Consider the following 16,248-nt stretch of genomic DNA (forward strand, 5'->3'; position numbering starts at 1 on the left):
TGTTGCTACTTAGGGCTAAAGCCACTAAGACCCAGAATAATAGTATAGAAATAAAGGTTAGGAAGAGCGACTTTTTCAGAAATAAAGATTTCTCAAAATGTGAGAACTGAGAAAGCCACACACACATGCTCAAAGTTAGGCACATGGTCAGAAATTTCTTGACAAGATGCCTTGCTTTCAACTTAGGTTGATCTCTAGGCCCACCATAAACCTGGCTAAGTGTTGAAGAAGTGCCTTGACACAGAGTTTTTAAAGACTAAGAGAAATTATTTTTATTTTCCTCTGGAATTCAAGGAAATCTCTGTCAAAACACAGACTAAACACAAGCTAAGAAACAGTCTTTGGCATCCAGGTGTGTCTAGTAAGGCAATCCTTGTAAAAAAAAAAGGAACAGTCTTAAATTCATGGATTACTATAGCCTTCAAGAATAAACAAACAAACAAACAAACAACTCCAAAAGCTAGGGAGAAATTTGACATCCCACTTTACAATAAAATAGTCAGATGTCCAGGTTTGAGGTCAGCAAGAAACCAGAAAGGTTAGCACATTAAAAAAATCAGAACAAAGTTACAGAAATGGAGAAAACATAGCTAGTGAACTTATTATATGACAAAGCCTTTAAGAAGCATTAAATATGAACAAAGAACTAAAGGAAAACACAGACAAATATTAGTATGAAATTATGACAATTATATGGGGAAATGAAACATCAGTAAAGAAATAGAAAATTTAAAAAGGAAACAATTAGAAATACTGGAATTAATTAAAAAGAACAATAATGGAAATGAAAAATTCATTGAAGCATTCAGCAGCATATTTAAACTGTCAGATAAAAGAATCAGTGAACTAGAAGTTTTATATTTGAAATTGTTGAGCCTGAGAAGCAAAAGCAGAAAAGAAGAAAGAAAAAGGAAAAGAGCATAACAGACTTCAGAGACACCATAAAGTGGACCAATATATGCATTATGAATGAATAATGTGGCAAGAAGCTATGCTGCAATCCTGAAGGCACAAGATTCGAATCCACCAAATGCCCTGTGGGAAAAGGATGGGCAGTCTCCTCTTGTGATTAACTGCCTCTGAAAACCCATAAAAAGGTCAGTTATGGGTTGGTTCTGACTTGACGGTACACAATAACAAACAACAGTGTAAAATGGTATTAGTTAACAGTAGTAGTAGTCGTCATGTCATCAGAACCTTTTTAACCTCAGAGAGGGTATGGAATGAGCATAAAGCTGATTCATATGAGATGAAGCCACACATACTTCATTTTCCAGTCTTTTTTACCAATTCTGACACCAGCTTTCCTTCTTTCAGTGCTCTCTGCTTCTCTGCTCTGTTCGAAAAATCATTGCATTGGTCACACAGAATTCATAGACCATGTTCACAGAAGTTTATTAGGAGAAGTACAGATTATCATTTAAAATCAGAAATGATACAGTTCTTCAGGATACTGTTCTTTGCACAGGGCAGCTTCGTGGTCATTCCTGTAGACTGGCCTCTCCCTTGGTCTCACACCTCTGGTTCTTTAGCCATGCGCAGGCAAGTGTTACTAGCTCTTTAGTCCTGCCAACATCCTAGAAGCACCCTACTCTTCCCATAAGCCTCCTGTCTGAAAGAGCCCAGCTGTTTTCCTCCTGTGGGTCAGCACATCCACTGCAGCTGCCTCACCATGTGAGTTGGAAGGTCCACTGGCCCCTCTCACACGGCTCTCATGTTTATGCTTCAGTCATTTCTGTGTCATCACTTTTTATGGTGTTGGCTTTTCTCCAGAGTTACAGCTCTCTTTCTTTCTGTCTCCCAAGTTTAGGAGGGTTTTAGTGCAAGGACCCTGGGTTCAAAGAACTGTTCTTCTTGGTGGTACTGAGGTCCCTTTTTCTGCCTCTTAGATTGGCACTCTTTAAGCTTGGCAGGAAGGCAGAATGGACCAATCCCCTTTTTTGTTGTGCCATTAAATCAACTGAGACCCATAGTGACTCTGAACAACAAATCTAAACCTTGGCTTATCCTGTGTCATCCTAATAATCTCTGATATAGTAGAGCCCACTGATCCTCTTACCGAGTCAATTCATTGTATTGAGGGTATTCCTCTCTTTCTCTCATGCTCCACCTTTTCCAGCATGTCTTTTCCCAGTGACTGGTGCCTCCTGACAACATGCTGAAGATATATGAGATGAAGTTTCACTTTCCCTGCCACTAAAGAGCATCCAGCCTACATTTTCTTCAAGATAGTCTTTTTTGTTCCTTTGAAAATCTATGGCATTATGGAATATTCATCACTCTTCTACAACACCACAATACAAAGGCATCAATTTCTTTTTGTGTGTGCACACATGCATGTGAGAGAGTGAGATTTAGTCTTGCACTGTACGTATTCTATTTCTATGTTAAGCAAATAGTCGGATTAGTTTTACTGTATGACAAAGAGCATGGCTTCAAGATTAAATGAAAAATCATTAACAACTTGTGATATGCAAATAACACACCTTGCTTGTGGACTTGAAGCACATAGTGCTATAGATCACAGACTGTAGCCTTCACTATAGATTACACCACAACATAAAGGAAAATCTTCAAAACTGGATCAATGATCAACTTATGGTACACAAAGAAACGATTCAATTTTATTATAATCCACAAATAATGTACATGGAAGCAGCAGTCAATAAATGAAATTATGTAAGGCATTGGGCCGATCTGCTGCAAAAGGTTAAGATTTAGAAAGAGCAGGGATGTCACTTTGATAAGAAGATGCATTTTTAGAAACTCTGATAATTTCATTTATCTCATTTGTATGGGAAACTAGACGTGAAAGGCATTGATTTTTCTTTTGTCATCTTTATTTTCTGTCTAAATTTCAGGCGCATAGGAAGTAACTGATAGACCATGGCTTGGGTTAGGTGAACTTTACTGTTTAAACGGACATTATTGCTATCTTAGCATTTTGGAGAGTTTCTTGACAGCAGATTTCCCAATGCAGCACATCTTTTGATTTGCTTCTCCACCATGTCTTGTTTTATGTGAAACCATCCCACTGTTGGACCCCAGAGTCAGCGTAGATGGGTGGCCCCCCACCAAGCAGAGGGCTAGAAGTTGGAGCCCGTGCCCCTGCTCTAACGGCTCACCGGATGTTTTCAGATGGAGAACATCTGATGGATGTGGCTGCTCCTATTTGGTGCTCCTTGGACTGCTTCACCTTTACCTTTTTGTTAAACTTGTAGTAGTAGTCTGCTCTTTGGGCTTCTTTGCCTCTCTGGGATGGGTGGAGGGCTTTTGGGTAGGGTTTTTTCTTCAGTTTCCCTTAGGCTCTATTCTTCATTGGTCTTGGCACCTTTGATCTAGATAAAAGCTTGTACTTACAGGTAGCCTTGCTAGGAGGCTTCCCCTTGGAAGCTTTGGGAAATGGCTGGCCAGCTGCTAAAGTGGATGGCTGTGACTCCATGGCTTTCTGTATTATGTGGAAGTCTTCCAGTCATCTCTCTTTTCTTTTCTTTTCTCTCTCTTTTTTTTCTTTTTTAACTGCTGCTACCATAGGTGTTGATTGTGGATTGATGTAAAATGAAATTGCTGACAGCTTCAAACTTTTCTCTCTTTATCATGATGCTCTATTGGTCTAGTGGTGAAGATTTTTGTTTTCTTGTTGATGTGTAATCTGTTTTGAAAGCTATAATCAAAGATCTTCTGCAGAAAATGTTTCAAGTCCTCATCACTTTTGTAAGCCAGTTGTAACTTCTGCATAATGCAGGTTATTGATGATTCTTCTACCAATCCTAATGCCACATTCTTATTCTTTCCCTCCCACATTTTTCTTCATATAGTTCAGTTCCTTAAATTACTTGCTCATCATACAGACTTAATAGGTATGGAGAAAAGTTTCTATCTTGAAGCACAACTTTCCTGATTTTAAACTATGCAGTGTTCCCTTGTCTCTTCATACAAGAGCGTCTTGATCTATGTAGGTTTCACATGCATACAATTAAGTATTCTGGGATTCCTCATTCTTCTCAATGGAATCTCCTTTTTAAGATTCCATAAACATTATTTTCATGGTCTCACCTCTTTAAATTTCTCATGTAATTTATTTGGATTATTACCAGGCTGTCTAATTTCAATAGGGAGAATCACAAAATAAATTAAACAACAACAATAAAACAACCCTGGTTTATTGAAAACATCAGTAAAATCAACAGATCTGACTGACAAGGAAAAAAGCAAAAGCATATAAATAACTAATATTCAGAAATGAAAGTGAGGAAATTACTACTAGTCTGTTGTTGTTGTTATTGTGTGCTGTCAAGTCGGAACTGACCCATAGCTGACCCTCTGGCAGGTTTTCACAGACAATTAACCATACAGGAGGACACTGCCCATCCTTCTCCCACAGAGCAGCTGGTGGCCTCAGACTGCGTGCTTTCAGGATTGCAGTGCAGTTTCTTGCCACTAGGCCACCAGAGCTGCTAGTCTACTACTAGTCTAAGAAAAAAAAAATTAAAAAAGGATTATAAGCAAATGACATGGATAACTGTATGCCAATAAATTAGATAACCTAGATGAAATGGATGTACTCTTACAAAAGTTTTCTATACACACGTGACAAACAAGATCAATAAAACTATTAAATTATTAGATTGAATCCATGATAAAAAATTTCCCAGCTTAAAAACATTTGGCAATATAATTTCAGGTAAGGGTCTCATATCAATAGTTTACAGAATCCTACAGGGCCGCCACAAGAAAAATGACCGATCACACAATTACAAAACGCACAAAAGACATGGAAAGATTTTCACAGAGGACGATATTTGGATGGCCAACAGAAACATGAAGAAATGCTCAAAATCATTGACAAGAAGAGAGAAGCAAATCAAAACCACAATGAGATACCATGTCAACCCCAATAGCAGTGACAAAGTTTAACAGCAAAGGAACAAGTAATAAATGCTGCAGAGGATGTAGAGATGGGAATTCTTACACAGTGTTGGTAAAATGGTACAACCACTCTGGGAGGCAATTTGGCATTTACTTAGAAAGCTGAATGTTGAAATTCCATGAGACCCAGCTATTCCACTGCTTGGAATATACCCTGAGAAAATGAGAACTGAGACACAATCGGAGACTTATACAGCAATGTTCATAGCACCACAAGAACATGGAAACAGCCCAGATGTCTAACCATAATGGAATGGATTGAGAAATTATGGTTCATTCACATGATGGAATACTACACAGCACACAGGAGCAATGATTTTGCAAATTGCTATGTAACTTGGGAGGGACTGGAGAGGATTATAGGGATGTGTCCTGTCTCCATACCTTTTCAATCTATATGCAGAACAGATTATCCGGGAGGCTGGGCTGTATGAGGGGAAATGTGGTATCAGAATTGGAGGAAGATTCATCAACAATCTACGTTATGCAGATGACACAACCCTGCTTGCTGAAACTGAGGAGGACCTGAAGCTGTTGCTGCAGAAGGTCAAGGACTGCAGCCTTCAATATAGATTGAGGTTCAACATCAAGAAAACAAAGATTCTCACCACTAGGCCAATTGGCAGCATCGTGATAGAGGGTGGAGAGATTGAGATTGTTAACAGATTTCTTTTTTCCCCCCCTTAGCTCCACAATCAACATTCTTGGCACCAGCAGCCAGGGAATTAAAAGATGTATTGCGGTTGGAAAGTCTGGTGTTAGAGACCTCTCCAAAACACAAGAGCAATGATGTCACTCTGGAGACTAAGGTGCGCCTGATGCAGGCCATGGTTTTTGCAGTCACTTGCTATGCATAAGAGAGCTGGGCAATGACTAGGGATGATAGAAAGAGAATTGATGCCTTTGAGCTGTGGTGTTGGAGAAGAGTATTGAATATACTATGGACTGTTAAGAGAATGAGCAGTTCATCCTAGACAGGGTTAAACCAGGCTGCTCCTTGGACGCAAGGATTCTGAATCTTTGTGTGACGTGCTTTGGACATGTTACAAGGTGGGACCAGTCCTTGGAGAGGGATGTCATGCTTGGGAAGGTGGAGGGACAGCACAGGAGAGGAAGATCCTCTATGAGGTAGATTGATTCAGTGACTGGGGTAATAGGGGTAGGTGTGTTGGAGACAGTGAGATTGGCACAGGATAGAGCAGGGTTTATGGCTATTGTACATAGGGTCGCTATGAAGTTGCAGGTGACTCGACGGCATAGAACAACAGTATAAAATAAAAATTTTATTAAAAATTTTTTCCAGCTTATTTTCTTAGCTACCAAGAGAAATATAGAACCCTATTTCTTCACTGATGTAATATACCAGTGAATCCTATCAGAATTTAAAGCAAATTAACACCAGTAATTTCCCTGAGATTTCTTCAGAAAACTTATAAAAATACTTCTGGCAAGCTGGGACTTGTGGCAGACTGATGCATTGTGGTCCACTAAATGAGGAGCCTACTGGGAAAGAAGATATTACAGGAATCAAGAGGTCACCTGGAAATGAACTTAATACTAATGAAAGAGCTGTTGAGGTGCAGAGGCTTGATCCAGTGCATGTAGGTCAGCGATGAAAGGGAAGTTTGGTTTACAGTAGCATAGTCACCAGGGCCTGTGTTCAAGACTTCTTGAGTTGATGGAGAAGATTCTGTAGTCAATAGTGAGGTGAAATGTTGATAAAACCTCAGAGGCTATTGAGGTCACAAAGCAAGAAACCACCTGTGTAATGGCATATAGCACACGTTACCTTTCAGAATCGAGACTAAATAATAACAACACCTAATTAGTATTACAAGGAATACAATTATGATTCAGAGCTTCAAGAAATGAAGTGCTTCTATTTAGAAGGTGAGGCAGGAACATAATATAGTTTCTCTCTATATATAATATATGTAGATTTTGTTCTTGTTTTTGTTGTGCAATGTAAAATTGGGAGTGATCCAATGCTGACTCTCTAGTGGGTTTTCAGAAGCAGTAAATCATGGGAGTTACTGCTCACCTTTCTTTCATGGAGCCGCTGGTAGATTGAAAGTGCTCACCAATTGTTTTGCATTGGTAGCACAATTCCTTATCACTAACACACACACACACACACACACACACAAACAACTTTGCCTGGTATAGTCTGACTAAATACAGGCTGTATAGAGCCGCATCATGCAAATTTATGTTTATGGAATTGAAAATTTTATTAAGGTTGATCATCTAGCCCTAATAAAGCCTCAGCAACCTCACAAAGCCCTTCATTCTTTGTAACAAATTGTGAAAATAGGGAGAATACAGTTTGCAAATCAACATTTTTCACATGTACAGTTCAATAACACCAATAAATTCCTCTTTTTTTTTTAAAGTTATGAAACTGAGGCCAAGAAAATGGACATAAATTTTCTGATTCATCCAAGCAGATATATGCACACCCATGTTTACCACAGCTTTGTTCAAAGGAGTTGGAAACAACCTAAGTGCCCATCAGCAAACAAATGATTAGAGAAGCTGTGGTATATTCACACAATGGAATACTATGCTGCACTGAAAAACAAGGAACTCATGTAATAGTATTCAAAATGGGTGACCCTGGAGGACATTATCCTGAGTGAAATATCTCAGTCACAAAAGGACGAATACTGCATGGTGACACTGTTGTAAAACAGGACTGACCTCAGGGTCGGAGGGAGACTGAGAAAGATGGAATAAATAATGTATACTGCTTTGAAACAGATGAGGGAGAAAACTGTTTAAAAGCGATATGTGATTAGGTATTTTTGTCATGACAGGAGTCCAGAGCGAAGGCTGCATAGTGGAGTAGACCTGGGGGAGGGTTTGTAAAACAATGAAAGAATTTTTCTTTTACTTTTCCAAGAGGGTAATGTACTGGGGGGAGGGTTGAGAGGGGGACAAAAGTGCAATAATGAATGCATGGAAACCCGAAGTTTCTGTAAATTTTCATTGAAATTAATAATAAATTAAAAAAAATCACTTGACTATATAAGGCTACATAAGAAAAAAAATTTTTCTGATTCATATAAAATCTAGATCTCAGGTCTCCTCATTCTGTTTTTAGGAGTCTCTCCTAGGATCCTCAAGGGAGAGACCCATGTACCCCTTTCATGATTTTTCAAAGACCTTATAGGAGCAGGCATGCTGCTCAAACTAGTCAAGAAGCCTTCCTGAGTGTCAGGATTGACAATAAGAAAGGAGCAATTATTTTTCTCTCCAGGTGGCCAATGGGATTGACCAGAAGTGATTGAGGGAATTTTAGAAGGGTGATCCCTCACCTGCAGCTGAGCTGTTGCTGCGAGCATCTTCTGCCGAGTCTGCAGTACTGTGGATGAGGACATGGAGATAGGAACGCTTTGCCGCAACCACCTTATATCTTCCCACATACAAGACAGCTGCAAAAGAAGTCACAAGGTCATATCATCATCCACGTCAGTGCATGATTTAGGCTGTGGCATCAAAGCAAAGCAGGGAGAAGGAAATCTGACCCTTGATGTTTGTTCTCCAGTCCATTTTCAGATACAGGCAAAACAACTTTTTGATCTCTGTCCAATTGGAAAAAGATCTGAATGCTAATGAAACAGTCAGATCTACATTTTAGTCTTTGCCAAACGATCCCATAATTCAGGAGAGTGGAGACACAATCTGACAGGATGCAAGCTTCTCTGCTTTGAAAATGTACTGTAGATACGACTTTGCAGTTTTTAATGGCATAGGTCATATTAGGACTGAAAGGCACTTTTGAGATAATTTACTCTCACCCTAATACTTTGATCATGACAGACATAAATAAAACTTTTAGAGACTTAGTTAACAAGTGCGAAATGGTAAAAATGAAAATTAAAAATCACTACCTTTGTGAACCACAGAAAGTCTTGTGTAATAGAACTGGTGTGCGAGTCATCTATTTCAACAATTGGTATTTGATCTTCGTTGGTGACTAACATATTGTCTTTGTAATAAAATATAACGGCTATGTAGAGTCCTCTAAAAAGAAGAAGCAAGAAAATAAGAAGAGTATCCTTAACAATGTCCTCTTAACAAATACCACTTGTGTCTTGAGGAACGAGGGTGGGGTGAGATGGGGTAGTGGATTAAAAAACCAAGCAAACAGAAAACATTTTGCAACATAGCAAAAGATTATTTTAAATACATCTATGAACATTAATGATTGCTACTAAGAATACCATGTTCACTGGCTCAAACTCTGAGAATACTATCTTATTCAAATTCTGATGAAAAAAGTGAGTTCTAATGTCTTGATAACAAAAGACATTTCTACCTATAACTACAAATCTGTTCATCATTGAAAAATTTAGGATTCCTGGAAGTTACTTAGGACCTACCGTTTTAAGGTCTTCACAAACTTGTTTGATGAATGGAAAAGATGTTTCAGGCTTCTTGATACTGACTGCTTACGACCTGTAGTTTGTAGCTTTGAACTTTCTGGAATACAGAAAGATAAAAAAAATACAGTGTAAATTCCACCTGGCAGAATAGAATCCTTGTCTTCCATCTTCCTGCCTTCCTTCAACCACCGTCCTTGTCCTCCACTTTTCCTTAGTTTCTTGTAGATATTGAGCTCATCTATTTCTAAAAGAAGCTCTTATACTTTGAGAGGTCAGTGGTTAGCTTAATTAATGTACAACTCTTCAAAAAAGTCTGTGATGTGACATACTTGTAACTGTAAGGGAAACAACATAGTTCTTTTGTTTATACTTTCTATATTCCATTACTTTTTTCTTATTAAATTAGTAAAACACATTACAAAAAATATGGAGCATAGTAAAAAAGAATAAGCCCCACCAATATCCTGTAACCAATTCATTTTAATCACTTCTATTATTCTATTACTTTGCCCCCTGGCACACTGTATATGTTGGTTTAAAAACAGTTATAAGGATAGATATGATTATAGTTCTCATTATTCTGAAGGAAAAAACTAAGACTGAGGTTAGATAGATTGACCAAGATAATAAACCTAGTGTATTAAAAATTAAGACATTCATTCATTCATTCATGAACAACTATTTTGTGGGACCCTTCTATATGCAAGCTACTCATTCACTCATTGCCACTAAGTTGGAACTGACTCTTAGCTGACCCTTCAGTGAGGTTTGGGAAGGCTGGAAATTGCATGGAAGGAGATTGCCTGTCTTTCTCCTGCAGAACTATTGCCAAATTTGAACCACTAAAGACATTGTCTTCTGATTAGCAGAGTAACTCATTTTGGACTATGTTACCAGAGTTCTTTGTGGATATTATTGTTAGGTTCCTGTGACTTGAAGATGACTTAACAGATCTGAACCTTATGCTATTCTGCTTCATCCTCACGATCTTTGATATGCTCAAGCCCATTGGTACAGTCACTGTGTTGGTCCATCTTGTGGAAGGTCTTTCTCTCTTTCTCTGATCCCTTTCCAGAAAAACAAACATAATTGGAAATCACTCTTCCTCCAGTCCAGAAGAAAGCTAGTACCTAGAGTGGGATCTACCAAGTATAGGGGTGGGTTTGTTATAGGTTAAATTCTTTTACATACATAATGTTTCCCTTTTGGGATCTTAGAACATGTACAATTTAGGATAGGCTGGAAGAAATTTTTCCGTAGATTCTGTCTGACTGGCCTATGAGAAACACCTAAAATTTGACACTGGAGGCTTTCTAGTGAGCAAGGTCATCCTAAAGTCAATCTAAAGAAGAAGAACCCTAGGTATGTTAGAAAGAGAATTAATGCCTTTGAGCTGTGGTGCTGGAGAAGAGTGTTGAATACACCATGGACTTCCAGGAGAACAAACAAGTTCGTCCTAGAGAGGGTGAAGCCAGCCTGTTCCTTGGAGGCAAGGACTCTGAGGCTTCGTCTGACATACTTTGGGCATGTTGCAAGGAGGGACCAGTCCTTGGAGAGGGACATCATGCTTGGAAGGGTGGAGGGATGAAGAAAGAGAGGAAGACCATCGATGAGATGGATTGATATAGTTACTAGGGTAATGAAGGTAGGTGTGTTGGAGACAATAAAGTTGGCACAGGACAGAGTATGTTCCAGGACTGTTGTCCATAGTGTCGCAAGGAATCAAATGTGACTCAGTAGTACACAACAATAATAACAATAACAACAACAACAACTTGCATGTGGCATCAGGATTAGAGGATGACTCACCAGCAAACTGTATTATGCAGATGACACAACTTTGTTTGCTGAAAGTGAGGAGGATTTGAAGCACTTGTTGCAGAAGATCAAGAAATACAACTTTCAATATGGATTCTAACTCAACAACAAGAAGACTAAAGTCCTCACTGCTGGGACTGTAGTCAACATCATGATATATGGAGAAAAGATTGAAATTTTCAATGATTTCATTTTACCAGTATTCACAGTCAACAGCCTTGGTACCAGCAGTCAAGCAATCAAAAGACATTGATGTGGGGAAGTCCGCTGTCAGGGATTTCTCCAAAATACTGAGGAGCAATGGAGTTGGAGAAGAGTATTGAATATCCCATGGACTGCCAAAAGAATAAACTGATAAGTCTTTCAGAAAGTGCAGCCAGAGTGATTCTCAGAGATAAAAATGTTGGAGCTTTGTCTCACACACTTTGAGTATGTTGTTGGAAGGGGCTATTCTTTGAAAAGGGACAATAATGCTTGAGGGTCAGTGAAAGAGAGGAAGCTATTCTATAGATGGATTGACATAGAGACTGCAGCTATGGGCTCACGTATGCCAGAGACGATGAGGACGGCACAGGATTGAGATCTGTTGTTCACAGGGTCACTAGGAGTTGCGACTGACTCGATGGCAGCACCATCGCCACCACCATGACCACCAACAACTTGAAGCACTTTTTAAAGAAAATGAAAGACTATAGCTTTCAATATTGATTATTCCTCAACATGAAGAAAACAAAAAATTTGCAACTGGACCAATAAGCAACATCATGATAAATAGAGAAAAGAGTAAAATTCATCAGATATTTCAGATTTTCTTAAATCAATAATTAGCACACCTGGAAGCAGCAGTCAAAAAAATGAATAGACTTATTGCATTGGGCACATCTGTTATCAGAGATCTACTTAAAGTGGTTATAGATAAGGTATGTCTATTCCAAGTCATGCTATTTTTAATTGCCTTGTATGCACGTGGAAGTTGGACGCAGAGTAAGGAAGACTGAAGAGCTGACATAATTGAATTGTGTGTTGATGAATATATAAAAGAATAAACAAGTTTGTCTCAAAGTAGTACAGTAGGAGTGCTCCTTGGAAAGGAAGATGTTGAAACTTAATCTTGTAGACTTTGAGCATGTTTCTGAAGAGTCTAATATCTGGAAAAGGAGACCATGCTTTGAAGGGTAGAGGGGTCAGTGAAGAATAGAAAGACTCAGCTTCCTCTCAGATGGACTGGCATAGTGAATGTAGCAAGGGGCATTAGCACAGCAGTGATTGTAAGGAGAGGGAAGGGTCAGGTGGGCTTCCATTCAGTTGTACATGGAATTAATATGAATATGAGCTGACCTGATGACACCCAACAATGACAACATCAACACTGTGCTCAGAGCTTCCCAACAGCAATATAAAGCTCTTCTTTTAAATTTGAGCAAATATACAGGGATCGTTAGGAGGCTGAGAAAAAGCACCAAGTGTGATAAACAGGAGCAAAAACCAAGTAAGTAAAAGAGCAACTTACAGAAAAGAAAGACTACAAGGATAACAGGAAATAGGAAATGAAAATACAGTCTTTCATTAATATGCTCAGCGTCAAGCGATCATACTGTGTTTTTTTGACAAAAGAATGTTATTGTGATATGTCTTTGATAGGTCAATTCATAGCTGACCCTCTATCAGGTTTTCAGAGGCTGTAAATCACACTGGAGGAAATTTATCATCTTCTCCTCCAAGGAACAACTAGTGGATTTGAACCACCAACCTTTGTGTTGGCAGCACAGTTCCCTATCCACTAGGCTACCAGAACTCTGTGATAAAATGATGATATTATTGTATTGTTATTATGCATCATTGAGCCAGAACTGATCCATAATTAACCTCCCAGCAGGTTTTCAAGGACAGTGAGTCACACAGGAGGAGACTGTCCTTCTTTGACCTGTGGAGCAGCTGGTGACAATGTAATTCCCTACCACTGAGCCACCAAAAGAATAGAGGTCTGTACGCAAAAGGATAGAGACCCATAAAAGAAAACATTCAAAGATCAAAAAGACCTTTGAAAATGAAACATATGTTATAAATATTGAATATCACAATCAAAGACTTGGAAAAGTTGAGAAAATCTCCAAGAAAATAGAGCAAAAAGACAACGGTTAGGAGAGGGGAGGAGAGAAGAAAAAATCTCTATGATTGACAGAAACAGACCTACAATAACTGTTAGGAGAGGGGAGGGGAGAAGAAGGAAATGTCTATGACTGACAGAAACAGAGCCACGCTGATGCCCATCACAGTGAAATGTTACACTACTAAGGACAAAAAGAGCACCCGAAGCTTTCCAGAGAGGAAAGCCAAAATCATTTTCATTTGAAATCTCTGGAAGTAGAATCCTGGAGGCTTTTCAGCATTGACGGAGGACAGTGAAACAATGCCTTCAGAGAAATGACTGGAATGGAGAATTCTAGATTTGGCCAAATTTTTAAATAAATGTCGAGTAGGAGAAATATTATTGTTGTTGTTAGACACTTAAAGTGTCCAAAAATTAGTGCTTAGTATAAATGAAAAACAAAACAAAGCCAAACAAAACCACAAACCCAAACACACCCAAAAAAACCCCAAAACACACCAAAAAGCCCTCAAACCAAACCAAAACAAACTCCAACTGACTACCATGGAGTCAGAACCAATGCATAGCTGACCCTCCAGTGTGTTTCTGAGGCTGTAAATGTCAGGGGAGGAGATTTACCATCTTTTCCCTCTCATCTGCTGTTGGATTCAGACCACTAGGGAGTCATGGCCTCTGGATTACCGATACAACTCTCTACAGCCTAGACAACTTTGAAATCCCTCAGGAAAGGATGTGCCAAAAAGAACAGATTAACCCAAGAGAGATGATGAGGGATTGGGGGTGGGGGTGGGGGAACTAACCCACAAAAGAAACCTAATATTGAAGAGTGGTAAGAAGAGTTCTCAGTGTAGTAGCTAAAGGCGATCTCATGATTGCAGTTGTGTACCAGGCATGTGGGCTTTTTGTTAGATGCTGTGGAGTTGAGTACAACTGACTTGAACTTTGCCCTCTCTTTGCCAACTTAATAATTTCTGACTCACTAGAGCCCATTGCTGAAGTCCCATGTCAGTCCACCTCATTAGTATTCCTTTCCTTCGCTGACCCTCCACCGTTCCATGTGTGCTGTATCTTTCTAAGGAGTAACTTCATATCTAGAGGATGAGTGACGAAGTTTCACTATCTTTGCCTCCAAAGAGCACTCTGGCTGCACTTCAAGATGTATCCGTTTGTACTTTTGGCAATCCGTGGGATAATTCATTATCCTTCTCCAGCACCACAACTCAAAGGCATCTCTTATTTTTCTGGAGTGCTTATTCATTGTCCAGCTCTCTCCGATGCATAGCAAGTGATAGCAGAGAAGACCGTGGCCTGAATCTGGTGCACCTTAGTATTCATACTGACATCATTGCTCTTTGGCATTTTGGAGGGATCTCTGTCCATGGACTTGCTCAATGAAATATGTCTCCTTATTTCCTAACTGCTAGTACCAAGGGTGTTGATTGTTGATCCAAGCAAGATGAAATAATTGACAGCTTTGATACTTTCTCCATATTTTTGGTCCTGTGGTGAGGACCTTTGTATTCTTGATGCTGAGATGTAATCCATACTGAAGGCTGTAGTCCTTGATCTGCAACAAGTGTTTCTTATCGTTTTCACTTTCAGCAAGCAAGATTATGTCACCTGTATAACTCAGGTTAATGATGAGTCTTCCTCTGATCCTGGTGCCACATTTCGCTTCATGGGGTCCAGCTTCATGAATTATTTGCTCAGAATACGGATTGAATAAGTGTGGAGAAGAGATACAACCATGACACGCACCCTTCCTGGTTTTAAACTGTGCAGTGTTCATTTGCGCCATTCTAACAACAGCTTTTTGGTCTGGAGCAGTTGAGAAAACACTGTGAGAAGGTGTCTTTAAGAAGACGAAGTTGAAATTAAAGCAACTATATCTGATTATGCAATTGGGGAATACTGCTGTTCTCTAATTAGTTAGAATCACAAGGAAGAGCAAGGAGACACACAATAGAGATGATTATTAACTACAGGGAAAACGCAAAATTATTCAAGAAATTAAAATAATCATATAATTTACATAAACATTATAATGTGAATAATATTCATCTTAAAAAAATTACAAGCTTTTATGAGGGTGTGGAGGATAAGGAATTGTGTGGGTATATAAGAGGTCAGAGTGGTAACAAAGAGAATAATTATCATCTTCCTTGGATAATACTTTGAAAGAAAATGAAGAGGCAGAAATATAAGCATTCTATTTAGAGATAGAGATTTTTATTTTTTTAATTGGCTAAAGGAGTTGAAAGAAATTGCCCGGGGAGGCAGAAAATGGAGAATGATTAGATTTGCTTCTTAGAACTAAGCTTTATTTAAGTCATTAAACCATTATACAATGATTAAAGTATATAATGTATGTTATGTATGTGTGTATGTATCTATATCTATCGGGGGGAGGGAGAGAAAGAGGAGGGGTGCAGAGAGAGAAAGGGTGTGAGAGAGAGCACGAGGGAGAGTGAGGAAGCGAGCTCTGGTGGCTTAGTGGTGAGGAGTTTCACGGCCAACCTGAAGGCACATTTTGAATCCAGCAGGTGCATTGTGGGGGAAATAGAGAAAATCTGCTCCCAGGGGATTGACTGCTTCTGAAAACCTACTGGAGGGTCAGCTATGAGTTGGTTATGACTCAGTGGTGCATAGCAGGAACAATATCATTATTATCTCCATTTTACATATGAATGAAATGAGACCCACAGATAGATTAGACAACTTGTTTAAGGACATGCAGCTGGTAAGAACTCAGCATTTGAACCTAGGTAGTCCGGCTTAATACTATATGCTTTGTTAAAAACAAAAACAAAAACAAAAAAAACCTAACCAGAAGAGGAAGAAGAGGAAGAAAAGACCAAAATGGATGTCAGAAGAGACTCTGAAGATTGCAGTGGAGCGTAGAGAAGTCAAAGCACAAGGAAGAATTCAAGATACTAAAGAGCTGAACAGAAGATTCCAAAAGGCTGCTCGGAATGACAAAGCAAAATACTACAACGAAATGTG

At 39.0% G+C, this 16,248-nt stretch overlaps 1 protein-coding gene across 1 annotated transcript in view; it reads right to left on the reverse strand.

Annotated features, from left to right (window-relative positions):
* Nucleotides 1-16,248, reverse strand: part of ANKFN1 (ankyrin-repeat and fibronectin type III domain containing 1) — a 219,640-nt gene that overhangs the window by 30,503 nt on the left and 172,889 nt on the right. The window contains exons 9-11 of the mRNA XM_006889455.1: nucleotides 9,315-9,414; nucleotides 8,823-8,955; nucleotides 8,247-8,363 (exon numbers count right to left, since the gene is read on the reverse strand). Of these exons, the coding sequence (XP_006889517.1) occupies nucleotides 8,247-8,363; nucleotides 8,823-8,955; nucleotides 9,315-9,414 (350 nt within the window). The remainder of the gene's footprint in view (nucleotides 1-8,246; nucleotides 8,364-8,822; nucleotides 8,956-9,314; nucleotides 9,415-16,248) is intronic.

This window comes from Elephantulus edwardii, unplaced genomic scaffold, assembly GCF_000299155.1.
Source record: "Elephantulus edwardii isolate Elephantulus edwardi_28Jun2011 unplaced genomic scaffold, EleEdw1.0 scaffold00077, whole genome shotgun sequence".
Classification (NCBI taxonomy): domain Eukaryota; kingdom Metazoa; phylum Chordata; class Mammalia; order Macroscelidea; family Macroscelididae; genus Elephantulus; species Elephantulus edwardii.